The 16,230-nt window shown below is 42.0% G+C and overlaps 1 protein-coding gene across 2 annotated transcripts in view; it reads right to left on the bottom strand.

Moving 5' to 3' along the window:
- Positions 1–16,230, bottom strand: part of dab1b (DAB adaptor protein 1b) — a 49,948-nt gene that overhangs the window by 9,075 nt on the left and 24,643 nt on the right. For both annotated transcript variants that reach the window (XM_089130917.1, XM_089130918.1), the window contains exons 3-7: positions 13,109–13,248; positions 11,918–12,016; positions 3,388–3,519; positions 3,188–3,307; positions 1,559–1,597 (exon numbers count right to left, since the gene is read on the bottom strand). In XM_089130917.1, the coding sequence (XP_088987043.1) occupies positions 1,559–1,597; positions 3,188–3,307; positions 3,388–3,519; positions 11,918–12,016; positions 13,109–13,248 (530 nt within the window). The remainder of the gene's footprint in view (positions 1–1,558; positions 1,598–3,187; positions 3,308–3,387; positions 3,520–11,917; positions 12,017–13,108; positions 13,249–16,230) is intronic.

Below are 16,230 nucleotides of genomic sequence, written 5' to 3'. Positions count from 1 at the left end.
GACTCTTTATCCATTATAAAAATATATATTGTGTATCTTTATCTAAAACTGTAGGGTGGCCCTCTTTATTTCCACAGGATAGAAAATCAACAACATCTTGTCCATTTCTTAGTTATTTTTCTGTGGTTTCTCCAACTTCTCACAAAAAAAGGCCTTAGCAATCAAAAGTCAGACATCTCAATATGTCAAAGTGATCGGAGATGCTTCTCTATACTCTTAATGTATGTTTGTTAATATATCCTATTAAAGGGATAGTTCACTTTGAAATTAATTTTTGATATGTTTTATCTTACCTCAAGGGCATCCAAGATGTAGGTGTCTTTGTTTCCGCAGTATTTTCTTGTCTGTCAGTCATATAATGGAGGTCTATGGTCACCACCTCAAAGAGCATGCAACAAAGAAGTCCAAATTAAACATGATTTAATGACTCGTAAATGTAAGTACACATTGATGGACTAAGACACGAAATGAGCCGTTTGTGTGAGAAAACGAACAGTATTTATATCGTTTTTACCTCTTTTACAAAGCGCCCGTGCACTCCTTGAAGGGACTTGAACATGGCTGTGGTTACAAGAGGTAAAACTATATAAATACTGTTCATTTTCTCACACAAACCGCTCGTTTCGTGTCTTAGGCCATCAATGTGTACTTCCATTTACGAGTCATTAAATCATGTTTAATTTGGACTTCTCTGTGCATGCTCTTTGAGGTGGTGACCATAGACCTGCATTATATCGGTTTGACCTAAAAATGTCAAAATTGAAAATACTGTGGAAACAAAGACACCTACATCTTGGTAAGCTAAAACATATCAAAAATTAATTTCAAAGTGAACTATCCCTTTAATGTAATGGAGAAATCTATCAACAAATATGAGAAGTTGATACTTTACCAACAATTTCATTAACACTCCCCACACACGACACACTGTTAACCCTGATTGCAGTTAATAGAGATCGAAAGGCATGGTTCACATGATCTCTATGTGTGAAGTGTCAAAGACATTGAACATCTAGACCTGCCTTTGATACAAATGCTTTGACAGGAACTGAATTCGGCGCAAATTGAAAAGCAATCCAAACATATGGGCGGTCTCCTCAGCAATCATTTTCTCTGATAATATATTCCAATAATTATTTAATTCAACAAGTAAAAACACTGGACTTTTCCCATCACAAACTGATGTAAATGCTTCAAAGTTTAACTAGACCAGTTGTGAGAGCTCATAGGGACTCTGTGTGGGGATCAAATGTGGATGTTAAAATGATGGTTAAAGTTGTCTGTATTCAGTGTGAGCGCGAGAGCACTGGGTTCAACACATCAGTGCATCCAGCGGGGCTGTTTATGACTCTCACACACACACACACACACAACCACAAAACATGACTGCATATCAATACACTGCCAATGACAGGAGCTGAATGGTTAACAGAAGTTGTGCAAGCATAAACAATATCAGCAACACTTAAATGGAGGAGTTAAATGATAATAAAATCACATAAGATAATAAAATAAAATCAGATTAAGATTATGGTAACTGAGATTGACAATTACTCACCTGATAGACTGGATCGTCAATCTCATCTTCCAGAATCGTCTGTGTCAGTCATTAAGAAAAACAGGCATTATCTTTCTCAAAAACTTCATGGCCCCCAGAATATTTTGTTGTATGAGTATCTGAACATGCAATAAATTACAAGAACAGAGCCTCTGCTAAAAAAAACGTTGCATTTTTTTATAAACACTTGAACCTGGATAAGTTTCATTAAAAAAAAAAAAAACTTCATTTTGAACTAAAAGCTGAGGAAATCGTGTTTTTGTCAAAGATTTTGTCCACAGATGAAGTAGATCGAGATCAAAGTTTCACAGTCGTTCCTCTTCATGGATTCGACATTTCATTCAGTAACGTTAGGCAGTTTTGTTGTTTAATGGTTGATGATCACGATATTTTACATGTGTGTAAGTAATCTTCTATCATTTGTTTCTGCTTCTTCACCTGTATACTGTATAACAGTGAAAACATGGATTGAAGACCATTTCTGTCAATGGTGGGGAAAGACTTAAAGTCCCCGTGTTGAAAATCAAGTTTTAAATGTTGTTTATGTGTGTATGTGGTGTTTTTTAGGGATGCGCGATATATCGGCCAGCATATCGGTATCGGCCGATATATCTTCATTTTTAATGTTATCGTTATCAGCCTGGTTAGAAAATGTGGCCGATATATAAAGCCGATAAATAATGTATTATTCCCGTCAGCTGAGACACTTATTGAGCACTGTTTATGTTTTTGAATTTCTTGAAATATGATCTGTCATATTAGCTATACGACACTATAATGAGAACATCATTATAATTGTGCGCTTGGGACGTAGATTGAATTGTGAGACTTTTGTTTTTGTAATCAGGCTCTCAAAATTAGATACAATTTTGGATTTAAGCTTATCGGCCGATATATCGGTTATCAGCTTTCAAATAGTAAGAATTATCGGTCATCGGCCAAAATTTTCATATCGGTGCATCCCTAGTGTTTTTAATTTGCTTTAAGACAAATCATGTGTAAATTCATAAGTCGACAGCATTGCTGAGTATTTCCTGAGTATTTCCAAAGTTTGAAATCGCTGGTGTTTCTGATGTCACAAACGACCTTGTAACCAATCAGATCAATGAGTGATGGACAACCAGTGGATCTCTGAGTGAGTGAGTGAGTGGAGGCGGGGCTCATCTGCATATTCATAGAACCGCAAATGGTGACGAAACTGAAACATCCCACTATCTTCAGTAAAAGTTGTGCTGCTGTAAACATTATTTACAGGAAACTTGTATTCTTAACATGTTGGTATACAGTGGAACAGTTGTTCAGTCTGTAGTCAAGTTAAAAGGACTTGTAAACTTTGATAAATCTCTGAGCCATCTCAATAAGTTGGCCATGTATCCCTGTGGCGCTACGTAGACCAATCGTTCTGCAAAATGGATGGGTGGATATCAATAAGTTGTCAATGTTTTCTTTAAGGAATGTTTTACAGCAATTGTGTCAGAGAAAATGGTTGTTCAAAACACCCTCTGGAAAGATCAGAATTGAATCATATGTTTGTCATTTCTGGAAACCTTGTATGGCGTGAAGCTTACGGCCAGAAAGAGTCATCAGCAATTTCTAAATGACGTTTTTTGACTTAGTTGGTGATCTCACCTGATAGATGGCTTGTTCACAGTGCTTTTCCTTCTGAGCCTTTTTCTGTGACTCCTCCCTCTGCTTGATGTCATAGACCAGGGTGAAGAGGTCACGCAGGTCCAGTATCACCGGCTCTGCCTACAAGAGGACAACTGAGGTTAAAGGAAATAGTGCCACTCTTAACAAGCAAGATTCATTTAGGATTATTAACAACCAACCGAATGGCTTGTCTTGATTGCCACAAATTTGTGGTTGCCTTTTTTCCCGCACACATAGCCAAAGGCGCGATGGTCCCTTGTGTCTTTGGCAATGTAGGAGATTTCGTGGACGGAGTGATGGTGTTGTAAGACCTGAGGATTGGGGATGTTAGATATGTAACGGACAGTTACTAAAACAAGACCATGCGCATCACTGCCAGTAATGTAGGAAACTCATCAAAGACACCATTAATATTCATCAGTCATTCAACATGCAGGAAAGCCACTCAATTGACACTGAGGACAATTCATTTTTAGTTCAGCATCCTTCCATCCTCTGTGGGTTTACATTTATTCATTTAGCTGACGCGTTTATCCAAAGCGACTTACAATTGCTATATATGTCAACTGGTGTCATACAGATTCACAATCTCAAACGCAACAGAGATGGTTCCAAACTGTGACTCTTTTCATCCATCCCATACCTTTGATATGTGTTGTGTGTGTACAGTGATTCTGCGAATGACCGCTAGATAGCAGTGTAACCCAATGAGCTGAGATGTGGAAGGAGACTAGAAGAAGCTCGGTTCGGTTAGTTTGAGATGATCAGTTCACATGCTCCCATGCTTTAAAAGATTGCTGTCTGGATTCAGTTCTTGCTTTATTCTTCCAAACACCTTACAACATAACAGTATGCCTTTTAAATGCCATGGCATGCATCCATTTGCATGTGCCAGAGCTTTATCCACAAGTTTCCTACGCCCCATGAGGCCTTGCGTCAAAAGTGGGCGCGACTTCCGGTTGGAAGTAAACAAAGCGCGATTTGACATGCTTGACACTCGTTCATTCAACAGTTGACAGTCATTCAAGTTATAGCGATCCAAACTAGCTAACGATGTGGGAACACAACCTCAACGAAATTCAAAAAGGTGAAATAACAGTACCTTTACCCTCCGCAGTAGTTGATTGGGAGTATTATAATAACATTATTAATAATTAATACTCATCAAGGCATGGTGACAGACAGTTGTGCGAGCTGACAAACAATTAAAACAAAAAATACACACTTAGTCATTGTGCTTTGGAGTTTATTCAAAATTATAAATGAATGTGCTGCTGGAATACATTAACTGGCACATTTGGTATTCTGTCAACACAGGCTTTGATCCTGAGTTTAGGTGTAACATCAGTAGAGAACAGCCAAACACATGCTGATAGAGTTTCACGAGTTCACACTTACATATAATTTTGAGTGAGTAAGATTCAATGCGTATTTGGCGTGCTGTCCGGAGGGAGGGCTCCGTGCTCGGAATTCTGCCCGAACCCAGAGTACTCCCCCCGTATGCAAGTGATTTTTTAGAAAGAGGAGTGTGCAGGACTAGGAGTGTGGAGAAGGGGTGGAGGAGGGATGCTGCAAACTGCCAATGGATCGAGGTAAGACTGCTGAGTCTATATATACCCTCTTATCATTGGTTGCTGATTGCTGATTGCCGTCCACTCGTGTTAATTATCTGAACGTGCTCCTCCCGAACTTAGTTATTAACAAAACTTCATTTCACGAGTTCACACTTACATATAATTTTGAGTGAGTAAGATTCAATGCGTATTTGGCGTGCTGTCCGGAGGGAGGGCTCCGTGCTCGGAATTCTGCCCGAACCCAGAGTACTCCCCCCAAAAGGCTAAAGAGCAGAGGACAGCCGCCGGACTTAAGACCCCCCAAAGAGTGCCAAAAATGGCGGGCTGGCATCTCGAGAAGGGGCCTGGATGCTTGGTCAGGGAGGCCCGTGATGTTGGCTCACTGCCTGGACTGATGGCCCTTGTTGACTGCGAACAAGGTGTGGTTGTTGTATACTTGTCCAGGAGGTTTTCGCGCTGCATCCACTGCAAGACCAAATATTCGCTGAAATGAAAGAGAAAACATGAGTGCTCTACCTGGAACTTTCTCGCTCCGTCCGATGTGAGACCAATGCTCGCTGGACGGAAAGAGGAAACCTGAAAAGAGGAAAATGAGTGCTTATCCAGGAGATTTTCTCGTACTCTCGTCCACGGTGAGACCGAATGCTCACCGGATGAAAGAGAGAAAATTTAAGTGCTCTACTGGGAAAGCTCTCACTCCGTCCGCTGTGAGACCAATGCTCGCTGGACGGAAAGAGGAAACCTGACAAGAGGGGAAAATGAGTGTTTGCCCAGGAGATTTCTCGTATTCCATCCGCTGTGAGACCAGCTGCTCGCTGGATGAAAGAGAAAATTTTAAGTGCTCTACTGGGAAAGCTCTCACTCCGTCCGCTGTGAGACTAATGCTCGCTGGACGGAAAGAGGAAACCTGACAAGAGGGGAAAATGAGTGTTTGCCCAGGAAATTTTCTCATGTCCGTCCGCTGTGAGACCAACTGCTCGCTGGATGGAAGAGAAAATTTTAAGTGCTCTACTGGGAAAGCTCTCACTCCATCCGCTGTGAGACCGATGCTCGCTGGATGGAAGAAGGAAAACTGAAAAGTGGAAAAATTGAGTGCTTGCCCAGGAGATTTTTCTCACACTGCATCCGCTGTGAGACCAACTGCTCGCTGGATGAAGGAGAAAAATGTAAGGGCTCCTCTGGGAAAGCACTCACTCTGCTCATAAGTGATGGCGGTTTTTTGAGTGTCTAAGAAAAACGAAAAAGGGTAATTTAAACGTGGCATTGAGTGTGTGAGTGGAACTGAAGGGCTGGTAGCTTATGCGGAAAGCCGAATACATTTAATGAGAATTTCCAGTGTTATGGGGTGTCCGGAGTCGGGGGCGGGTGGGCTGGGATCTTTGGATCCCTTTAATCAGGGTTTGTGAATTGTTTAACTCCACAGAAGTAGTGCCGTACGACAGTTTATGGGAAAAACTGGATTGCCGCTCAAATAACCTTTAATAGGAGATAAAAGATTTGATTGGAAAGAGAAAAATCGGGGGAAGGCAAGTTATAAGAGACGTTATATTTATCGTTTCCTTTCTTTATGTTACCTCCGAGCGGTAATATAGGATTGAAGGGTCCTGGGAGATACCGCTTGGAGGATAAATTTTGATGCGTGCGACGTTAGCTTGGAGACCAAGCTTGCTGGACAGAGGAAATAATCAATTAAGGGTTTTAGCAGGAATAATAATTCTAAATGGTGATGTACTGGAGAGAAAACATCATTGTTATAGCAGTGTAGAAAATAAGCCAGAGGAACAGAGCTCCTGCGGGAGCAGAGAAGAGGTCACTGCTTGAGCAGTGTAGAAAATTATCCAGAGAAACAGAGCATCTGTGGGAGCAGAGGAGAACGTCACTGCTGTGGCGGTGTAGTAAATTAGCCAGAGAAACGGAGCTCCTGTGGGAGCAGAGTAGACATCATTGCTGTGACGGTGAAGAAAATTAGCCAGAGAAAAGAGTTTCAGATGGAGCAGAGGAGACGACACTGCTGTGGCAGTGTAGAAAGTTAGCCAGAGAAACAGGGCTCCAGTGGGAGCAGAGGGGACGTCACTGTTATAGCAGTGTAGAAAATAAGCCAGGGTAAGAGAGCTCCAGTGGGAGCAGAGTAGACATCACTGCTGGGGCCGAGTAAAAATTAGTCAGAGAAAGAGAGCTCCAGTGGGAGCAGAGTAGACATCACTGCTGTGTCAGTGTAGAAAAAATAGCCAGAGAAACAGAGCTCATATGAGAATTATTCAGAGAAACAGAGCTCCTGTAGGAGCAGATGAGACATCACTGCTGGGGCAGAGTAGAAAAATTAGCCAGAGAAACAGAGCTCCTGTGGGAGCAGATGAGACATCACTGCTGGGGCAGAGTAGAAAAATTAGCCAGAGAAACAGAGCTTCAGTGGGAGCAGATGAGACGTCACTGCTGGGGTAGAGTAGAAAAATTAGCCGAAAGAAACACGGCTCCTGTGGGAGCAGAGTAGACATCACTGCTGGGGCAGAGTAGAAAAGATTAGCCAGAGAAACAGAGCTCCTGTGGGAGCAGATGAGACATCACTGCTGGGGCAGAGTAGAAAATTAGCCGAAAAAAACACGGCTCTTGTGGGAGCAGATGAGACATCACTGCTGGGGCAGAGTATAAAAGATTGGCCAGAGAAACGGAGCTCCTGTGGGAGCAGAGTAGACATCACTGCTGGGGCAGAGTAGAAAAGATTAGCCAGAGAAACAGAGCTCCTGTGGGAGCAGATGAGACATCACTGCTGGGGCAGAGTAGAAAATTAGCCGAAAGAAACACGGCTCTTGTGGGAGCAGATGAGACATCACTGCTGGGGCAGAGTATAAAAGATTGGCCAGAGAAACAGAGCTCCTGTGGGGGCAGAGGAGACATCACTGCTGGGGCGGTGGAGAAAATTAGCCAGAGAAACAGAGCTCCAGTGGGAGCAGAGGAGACGTCACTGCTGGGGCAGTATAGAAAATTAGCCGGAGAAACAGAGCTTCAGTGGGAGCAGATGAGACATCACTGCTGGGGCGGAGTAGAAAAATTAGCCGAAAGAAACACGGCTCCTGTGGGAGCAGAGTAGACATCACTGCTGGGGCAGAGTAGAAAAGATTAGCCAGAGGAACGGAGCTCCTGTGGGAGCAGAGTAGACATCACTGCTGGGGCAGAGTAGAAAAATTGGTCAGAGAAACAGAGCTCCTGTGGGAGCAGAGTAGACATCACTGCTGGGGCAGAGTAGAAAAATTAGTCAGAGAAACGGAGCTCCTGTGGGAGCAGAGTAGACATCACTGCTGGGGCAGAGTAGAAAAATTAGTCAGAGAAACAGAGCTCCTGTGGGAGCAGATGAGAAATCACTGTTGGGGCAAAGTAGAAAAATTAGTCAGAGAAACAGAGCTTCTGTGGGAGCAGATGAGACATCACTGTTGGGGCAAAGTAGAAAAATTAGTCAGAGAAACAGAGCTCCTGTGGGAGCAGATGAGACACCACTGCTGGGGCAGAGTAGAAAAATTAGTCAGAGAAACGGAGCTCCTTTGGGAGCAGAGGAGACGTCACTGCTGGGGCGGTGGAGAAAATTAGCCAGAGAAACAGAGCTCCAGTGGGAGCAGAGGAGACGTCACTGCTGGGGCAGTATAGAAAATTAGCCGGAGAAACAGAGCTTCAGTGGGAGCAGAGTAGACGTCACTGCTGGGCAGTGGAGAAACGTACCTGTGCAAATGAGCTGTGGTGTGAAGCCGAGCAAAAGCGGGAAATAGATTGGGGCCTGGCTGGCCGATTATCATCTTCTTGAGCGCAAACAAAGATGCGAAAAAGAGGGGAGATTTAATCTTTGCAGGATTATGCACATCTTTATTAACGTTTCAAAATGGCTTAGGGAACTTTCACCCTGGCAGTTATGTCCGTAACGGGGAATGGTTCGCATGAAAAATCGCTAATGTGAACGCCATTATGGGAACCGGGTGCGCACTGGGGTACCGGACCCGAGACTACCTGGAGGAGGTGGTGGTAGTACTGACTACCCAGCACGGACTCGGGTGCGCCCTTGTTCAGGAAATAAGGTATCCTGTGCATGCGTTTTAGCTTATTGTGATGTATTCAGTTAAATAAGTAAGGGGTGATAGTGTTGAGGAATTACCCTGGATACGAGCGAGAGTGAGCCTGCAGTGTATTCGAGCATTGTACGTGGAATCAGAGCAACATATTTGTAAATCCACTGTATTCTTAAGGGTTCGTTTGCAAGCAGCAGAAAACCACCTTATGCGACACACGTACAATAAACCTGTATTGTTCACTTAACTGCGCATGATAGAAGCAATTTTACTAAAAATAAATAAGTAAATACACAATATTTACCCACGTTCTGCTTTCCATCGAGCGCCGTGCACGTTTGCAATGACATAAGATGCACGCGAACGCACCAAGGTTCGATAGAATTAAATTGGGTGTGGAACCGGACCCACGCTGCGGGGGGCGTCGGGGACAAATGCGCTCGGACCGCTGCAAACACAGGATACAAACCATATATGGCATTTCACCGTAACAAGCCTAGTGTAAAAGCTCCGTTGTTTCTCATTTATTTATTTGTCATTTCTAAGGGTGGTTCCCTGCCGATTTGTTCGTTCTGGATTAGTAAACCAAATGGTGAAGCTGCGGGTTAGAATTGGTCTGAACTTCTGAAATCTTAAAAGAGGAGTCGATTCCTGTTAATGGAATCGATTCCTAGCTTTGGAATCGACTCTATATTCCTAACGCCTCGGATCGAGGAATCGATTCTTTTTGGGATCGAGGAATCAATTCTTTTAGAATCGATTCCCAGCCCTACTGTTTACGTGTGAGTTTTACGCCATAAAGAAGCATCGCGTTTAAGGAACGCAAATCATTGTACAGAAACTATTTATATCGATCACAATTAGTATCCGGATAGCGTAAATGCTCGACATTCAACGATTGAAGCGATGCGAAGTTCAATCAGGGACGCGAAAGTTTTCAGCTAAGCACTCACAGAGTTGACCCGGCAGATGTTTGAGAGTGTGGATCAGCCGGGACTGGATCTGCAGCGTGGCTTAACTTACTTACTGCCTGTTGCGACGGCCGACGCTGGAGGAATGTCCATTCCTTTGCGTTAAGATGGCAGCATTGCCTTGTCCATATCTCTATGGCAGGAATTATTGAATGGTCCGGTTTAAAGATACCGCGGAAGTAGATTGCGGATGTTTCGCCCGGGGTGGCGATGACCCGTTTGTTTGGCCTGACGCCCATGGGATGATACCGGGTTGCGGAAAAGATTCCTAATTCTGGACGAAAGATTCTCTATCAAAAACAGGAAGAGCTAGATTCGGACATGGCCAAATGCTGCAAACTGCCAATGGATCGAGGTAAGACTGCTGAGTCTATATATACCCTCTTATCATTGGTTGCTGATTGCTGATTGCCGTCCACTCGTGTTAATTATCTGAACGTGCTCCTCCCGAACTTAGTTATTAACAAAACTTCATTTATAGAATATTAAGAATTTAAACAAATGTACACAGGAAGATTCGTCGTCTTTTGGGAGGTGATGGAAACTACAGTCGTTGGCAGGATCACTCTGATTTCGTTTTCAGCTTATGTTCAAAACAATCACGTTTAAGCCACTGAATTAGTTTAGTCCGGTTATACATACAACCGCGAACAGCACATGTTGTCCCTGAGCTCCGTAACGACATCTCTCATAAAGATTTGCGTCTTTAAATAGTAAAATAATTCTCCGAAAAACAGCTAGCCTCTTCGCTAACTAACACACAAAATACCATTGGAATGCTACTTCCGCCGCGTCACCGGAAGTTTCACCCACTTTATTTTTTACAGGAGCGCCCCTCGGAAACTTGTGGATAGACAGTGTGTGATTTGTCCAGATTTGTCCTTATTGAATATGAATAGTGCATAATGAAGAAGAGAAACAGATAACGACGGCCACGGACTGTTGTGCAACTTATGTTTTGTGGCAATAATGAATGGGTTGATATTCCACTTGCAAAATTGCAACAACTAGCATCCTCGGGTCCAAAAGGAGTACAATTGAAAAATGATGGGTGATGTAACAAACACAGCAGTAAACAACGTTGCAGACATACTGTATCTACTTAAAGGAGTAGTTCACTTTTGGAAAAAAAAAACTTTTGCTGATAATTTACTCGCCCCCATGTCATCCAAGATGTCCATGTCTTTCTTTCCTCAGTCGAAAAGAAATTAAGGTTTTTGATGAAAACATTCCAGGATTTTCTCCATATAATGGACTTCAATGGGAACCAAACGGTTCAAGGTCCAAATGAGAGTTTCAGTGCAAACTGTTCAAAGGGCTTTAAACGATTCCAGACGATGAATAAGGGTCTTATCAAGGACCCTTTGAGTCATGACTCGAAAAAAGATTTGTTCATTTTGATGAACGAGTTCGAACAGGAGAGTCACAAACGCGCGTCACAGAACAGAGCAAGGCGAGCATTTGTGCTTATAAAACTTAAACTTTGTTATTTATTTATTAAATGATCGATCGTTTCGCTTGATAAGACCCTTATTCATCGTCTGGTGTCGTTTAAAGCCCTTTGAACAGTTTGCACTGAAACTGTCTTTTGGACCTTGAACCGTTTGGTCCCCATTGAAGTCCATTATATGGAGAAAATCCTGGAATGTTTTTATCAAAAACCTTAATTTCTTTTCGACTGAGGAAAGAAAGACATGGACATCTTGGATGACATGGGGGTGAGTAAATTATCAGCAAAAGTTTTTTTTAAAGTGAACTACTCCTTTAAGTCATGAAACTCTAGATGTAATCAGCAAGCAATCACATAATTTACAACACGACACAAGCTGATTGGCCTCTGCTGATTCAGCAGCCAATGAAGTTTCTTGGTCAACATTTAAATAGCCTGGTTCAGCATTTTCTGTAAACTAAGCCCATAAGCTCCTCTGAAACCCTCCACCTCCCCCAGCTCCACCTGCCTAGATGTGCTTCACGATTTATGTTTGTCTATGCATATCGTACATCCTCACAGCAGTGTGTCTGTGTATATATTGGTAGTAGCAAGCACAACTTGCTTGTTACCTGGCACAACAACACTAATAAAACTAGAACACACTTCTAGCAAACTCTTACCCCTGATCTCTCATCGTAAATCTTGATTCCACCAAAAGACACAGTCAGGAATATTCTCTGTTTGTGGTTTCCTTTTGATCGTGCCGAGGCAGCAATTCCCTGCGGCAATACACAGATAAAACAAAAGCATGAGAAGAATTACAAGCAAGCATGGATAAACACGTAGTGTAAAGGTCCTTTATCAGCAATATGCTAACAGACTTTGAATAGTGGGGCTTTCTATATGGTACATATAGCGTTCTGTTCTGCAGTTTGTAAGGTCACTCTTGTTACTCATTCAGCACTTTGGAAACTTTTAAACATTTGAAGGGGATGTGTCTAGTTTGCTGTTTTCTCTGACTTCTGAGGGCAGAAAAGAAACATAATTTTATTCACTCAGCAATCCTAAAGTCACCTGGAGCAGGTTTGAACCCTCGATCTGTCTCAAGGCAATGCTAAATGGCTTAGCTACACATAGAGTGTGCATTCAGAAAGTATGCAGACACTTTAATGTGTTCACATTTCTGAACACACTGTGGATGTCAGTGCTCTTCAACACTGAGACAAGAACATAGGAATACTGCAGCTTATATCCAACCAGAGCCCGTCTAACGGAGAGCCTTGGCACTTCCTATTGTGTATCATCTTGGTTGCAGTTCCATTAGAATTCCACTGGAGGTGATCGCGGGCGAGTGCAGAATGAATGGGAGTCTATGGGGCTAAACGGCTAATGTGTCTCTTTCACCTGCTTGTCGTTAAATTAACATAGATTTTATTGTGGATTCCGCAAGTTCAATATAGATTACAGGCCAAAAGTCGAATGAACGAGTACTTATGTCCTTTTGATTTCTTACAGGTTAGGCCGTTGTTGGCAGGAACACGCTAGCATTCTGCTATTGTGTGACGTCATCACATTTTTGAACGGATTTTTAGAACAGATTAGTGAACTTAAAAATGCAATTTTCAGCTGAGTGTATTATCTTAGCCCTCGCTTTTGAATGCAACTTTCAAATTACTTGACAAAAAATTACATCCTGAGAAAAGTGGATTTCTGGGGCTGAAACCCCATTGACTCCCATTCATTCTGCACTCGACCGCGAGCGCCCCCGCATGGACAGAGACGTGTTACTGCAGCCAGTCCAGAAACCGGAAGTAACCAGCCAGTGCCAATTCTCTTCAATTAGACATTCTCTGATCCAACCGAATCTTTACCTTTAGCTTCATCATGGAGTCCTGACACAGCTTGTCTCCACGTGTGGTCGTCACATCATCAATCCCAATCAGCTTGGCCTTGTACCTGATGCCATCGCCTCTGAAGCGCTGAACCAGGACCTGCTCGCTGCGATCCTGACCTACACAAACAGGGTAGATAGAGGGAGTGAGACTAATTCATTTAAGCTGATATCATGTCATCACCTTTAACCCTTTGTTATGCTGCGATATTTAGCATGCATACAGTATGTGCACATGGATCATTGTATGGTAATGTGATACACACTTTGGTCACTATGACATTACTTTCTGACAATGTTTTGACCTTTATCTTGGCTGACTAGGGACAATTTTCAACAACTACCGAACATTTTACTTGGTAAATGCTGATTATTCATGATGTGATATTTCCTGATGTGACGATGCAGACTCAGAGACAGAATGAAGGTCCATTTGTTAATGGGGTAGTCAGGCATGGAGTAATTCAAAACACAAGGACAGGTACACGAGGCACACAAGTCAAAAACACAAGGTAAAGAGGCACAAATGGATGAACACAGGCACAGGTACAGGCCAGTAATCCAAAACAGACTAACAAACAAACTAACGCTCAGAAATGCAGACAAAACCGGAAATAATTTGGAGAGTAGAGGTGTGACAGATCAAAGGCGGGAATTATACTATTTAAACTGGATGTCATTTAAGTTCTGTTGCTTTTATATGAAAATGTATGTAATAGGGGTGTAACGATATTTGAAACGCGATACAGAACTCATGATTAGAATCGCGATACTCTCATGGCGTACCACACGCCCCGCCCCCTGCTACCTCGGCCCCGCCCACCCCGACTCATTGGACATCATGTCTTATTATGTGTACACAACGAATTCAGTTTTGTAGCCTAACCACCATTAACACCAAATAGCACGCCTGTTACTTTTCATATTAAGCAAGGCGTAATCTTTCAAATTCTGTCTATTTAATCACGAAATTCAAGCAATAAATGGCGTTTTGGCGCTCTTTGATGTGGCGTGACAGATCGCTGTACGAGCTCCTCATTTCAAGCGGCCGCACGAGTAAACGCGATCATCTCTTCCTCAGTTACAGAATAAACATGAATGGGCAGATTTTTTTAATCTTTACGAAACATTTAATTTAATATAAAGACAAAGACACAATTGTTTCATTAAACCACTGTTAAAAAAAAGAACGAAAAAAAAAGGTATTTTAGCTTTTTAAACCGAATCAAACCGAGACGTCAAAACCATGGGAAAACCGAACCGTCAGTTTTGTGTATCGTTACACCCCTAGTAATGAACGAGACACCCAATTGAAAGACATAATTATCAGTTCTTTTTACTTCAATGCAGACATGTGTGACAACAATCACATAATCCGTAGAGAGATTGCACTGTCAGAGAATTTGGAAATATTCACACATCATTTATGTATATTAAATCAGTTTTAAAATCAAACATTTTAAAAAAGAACAATACATCATGGTTGTTTAAGCCAATCAACATTAAAGTCCCCGTGAACTGGAAGTTGCAAACGATTTTTCTCCAGTGCAGTGACGTATTTCCAAGTGAAACGGAATATTGAACAGAGGGCAGGGTTTTACTCTAGAGCTCCTCCTCTCCATCTCTCGCTCATAGCAAACTAACGGTTTGAGGGGAGTGGTTAAGCGTTTCCCCACCCAAGTTGTGAAACCTACGTCATCAGAAAAAGAAACCGTTCCAGACCGGAAGTAACTTTTCAGATTTTGATTAAAGATTACCAAGGTAAAACATTTTTTTAATATATATTTACTTGCACGGATTAATTGTTCACCACAAGACTAGTAATATGCGCTAACAAAGTAAATAGGTTCAATTTTGATTTCACAGGGACTTTAAGCTGTGTCGTCAGCGCTGTCGGTGGATGACATCAACATACGTCAGCATGACATTAGAGCAAGGCGGACCGCACTCGGACACATGTATCTCGCGGTGATCGGTTCTGCGCAGATTTTGCTAATCTCAAACGAGCCTATAGCAGTGAAAGACGTCAGAACACAACGTTTTTCAAATCCACCAAAGTTAATCTACTAACTCTCCTGACTACTTTGTCGCACAAAATGGCGGATGACGGACAATGATTGGTCAGAGCGCCTGTCAATCAATTAGCTAATTGTTTTTTCACAGCATTTTATGGATCATGTAAAGATAAATAAGGATATTAGAAAATGACCCAACCACCTGTCGACTCAAACTCAGAGGTGGAAATATCAAATCCTCAGCCTAAATAAAGGGGTGATGAACTGAGAAATCAAATTTTCCTTGAGCTTTTGACATCTAGAGGTAGAGCCAGACCGATATATTATCGGCCGATATTAGGCATTTTCCAAACTATCGGTATCGGCAGTTATAATGGCCGATAAATGAATATTTCAAAAATAAAATAAAAACGGATGAAACATGTCATGAGAGTTGGAGTTGTATAGTTTGTCCACCAGAGGGCACTCTACACCGTCCCTGTTGGCAACACTCGTTGAGTTGGTCACAAGACATACATTGCTTGAATAACAATTAAAAGAACATCCACATCAGTTCTCTTAACTCAAATAAGCAACAAAATTTGTGACTATCAAGTCCAGTTTTGCTGCTGTTAAATAAGCCGAGAGTGAAGCGTAAATAGCTAGTAATAGTTACTTTACTTTGTTACAGTGTAGTTGACTGACTGTCCTTTTAACTTTTGACAATGTGACTGAAGTATTTCTTTAATAGCACGCGACAGTTATAGCAATGAGACGAATCATCTCTCCTTGGCCTGTTATATTGAAAACGTATGTTTTACAATTTGCAGTATGACGTTATCCATTGCTAAATTATGGCTCATCATAGACTAGCTAACCACAACGCTACCTAAAGCCACTATCATCAGTCTGTTCTGTGTGACAATAAAAGTTTCTTTTTAAAATGTATTATCATATTATTTTGGTTAAAACTCATTAAAGGGTTAGTTCACCCAAAAATGAAAATTAAGTCATTAATTACTCACCCCCATGCTGTTCCAACCCCGTAAGACCTTCGTTCATCTTCGGAACACAAATAAAGATATTTTTGATTGAATCTGAGAGCTGG

This window comes from Pimephales promelas, chromosome 5, assembly GCF_988280905.1.
Source record: "Pimephales promelas chromosome 5, fPimPro1.hap1.1, whole genome shotgun sequence".
Lineage (NCBI taxonomy): Eukaryota > Metazoa > Chordata > Actinopteri > Cypriniformes > Leuciscidae > Pimephales > Pimephales promelas.
The sequence above is the reverse complement of the archived record's forward strand: the minus strand, read 5'-3'. Positions and strand labels throughout refer to the sequence as shown.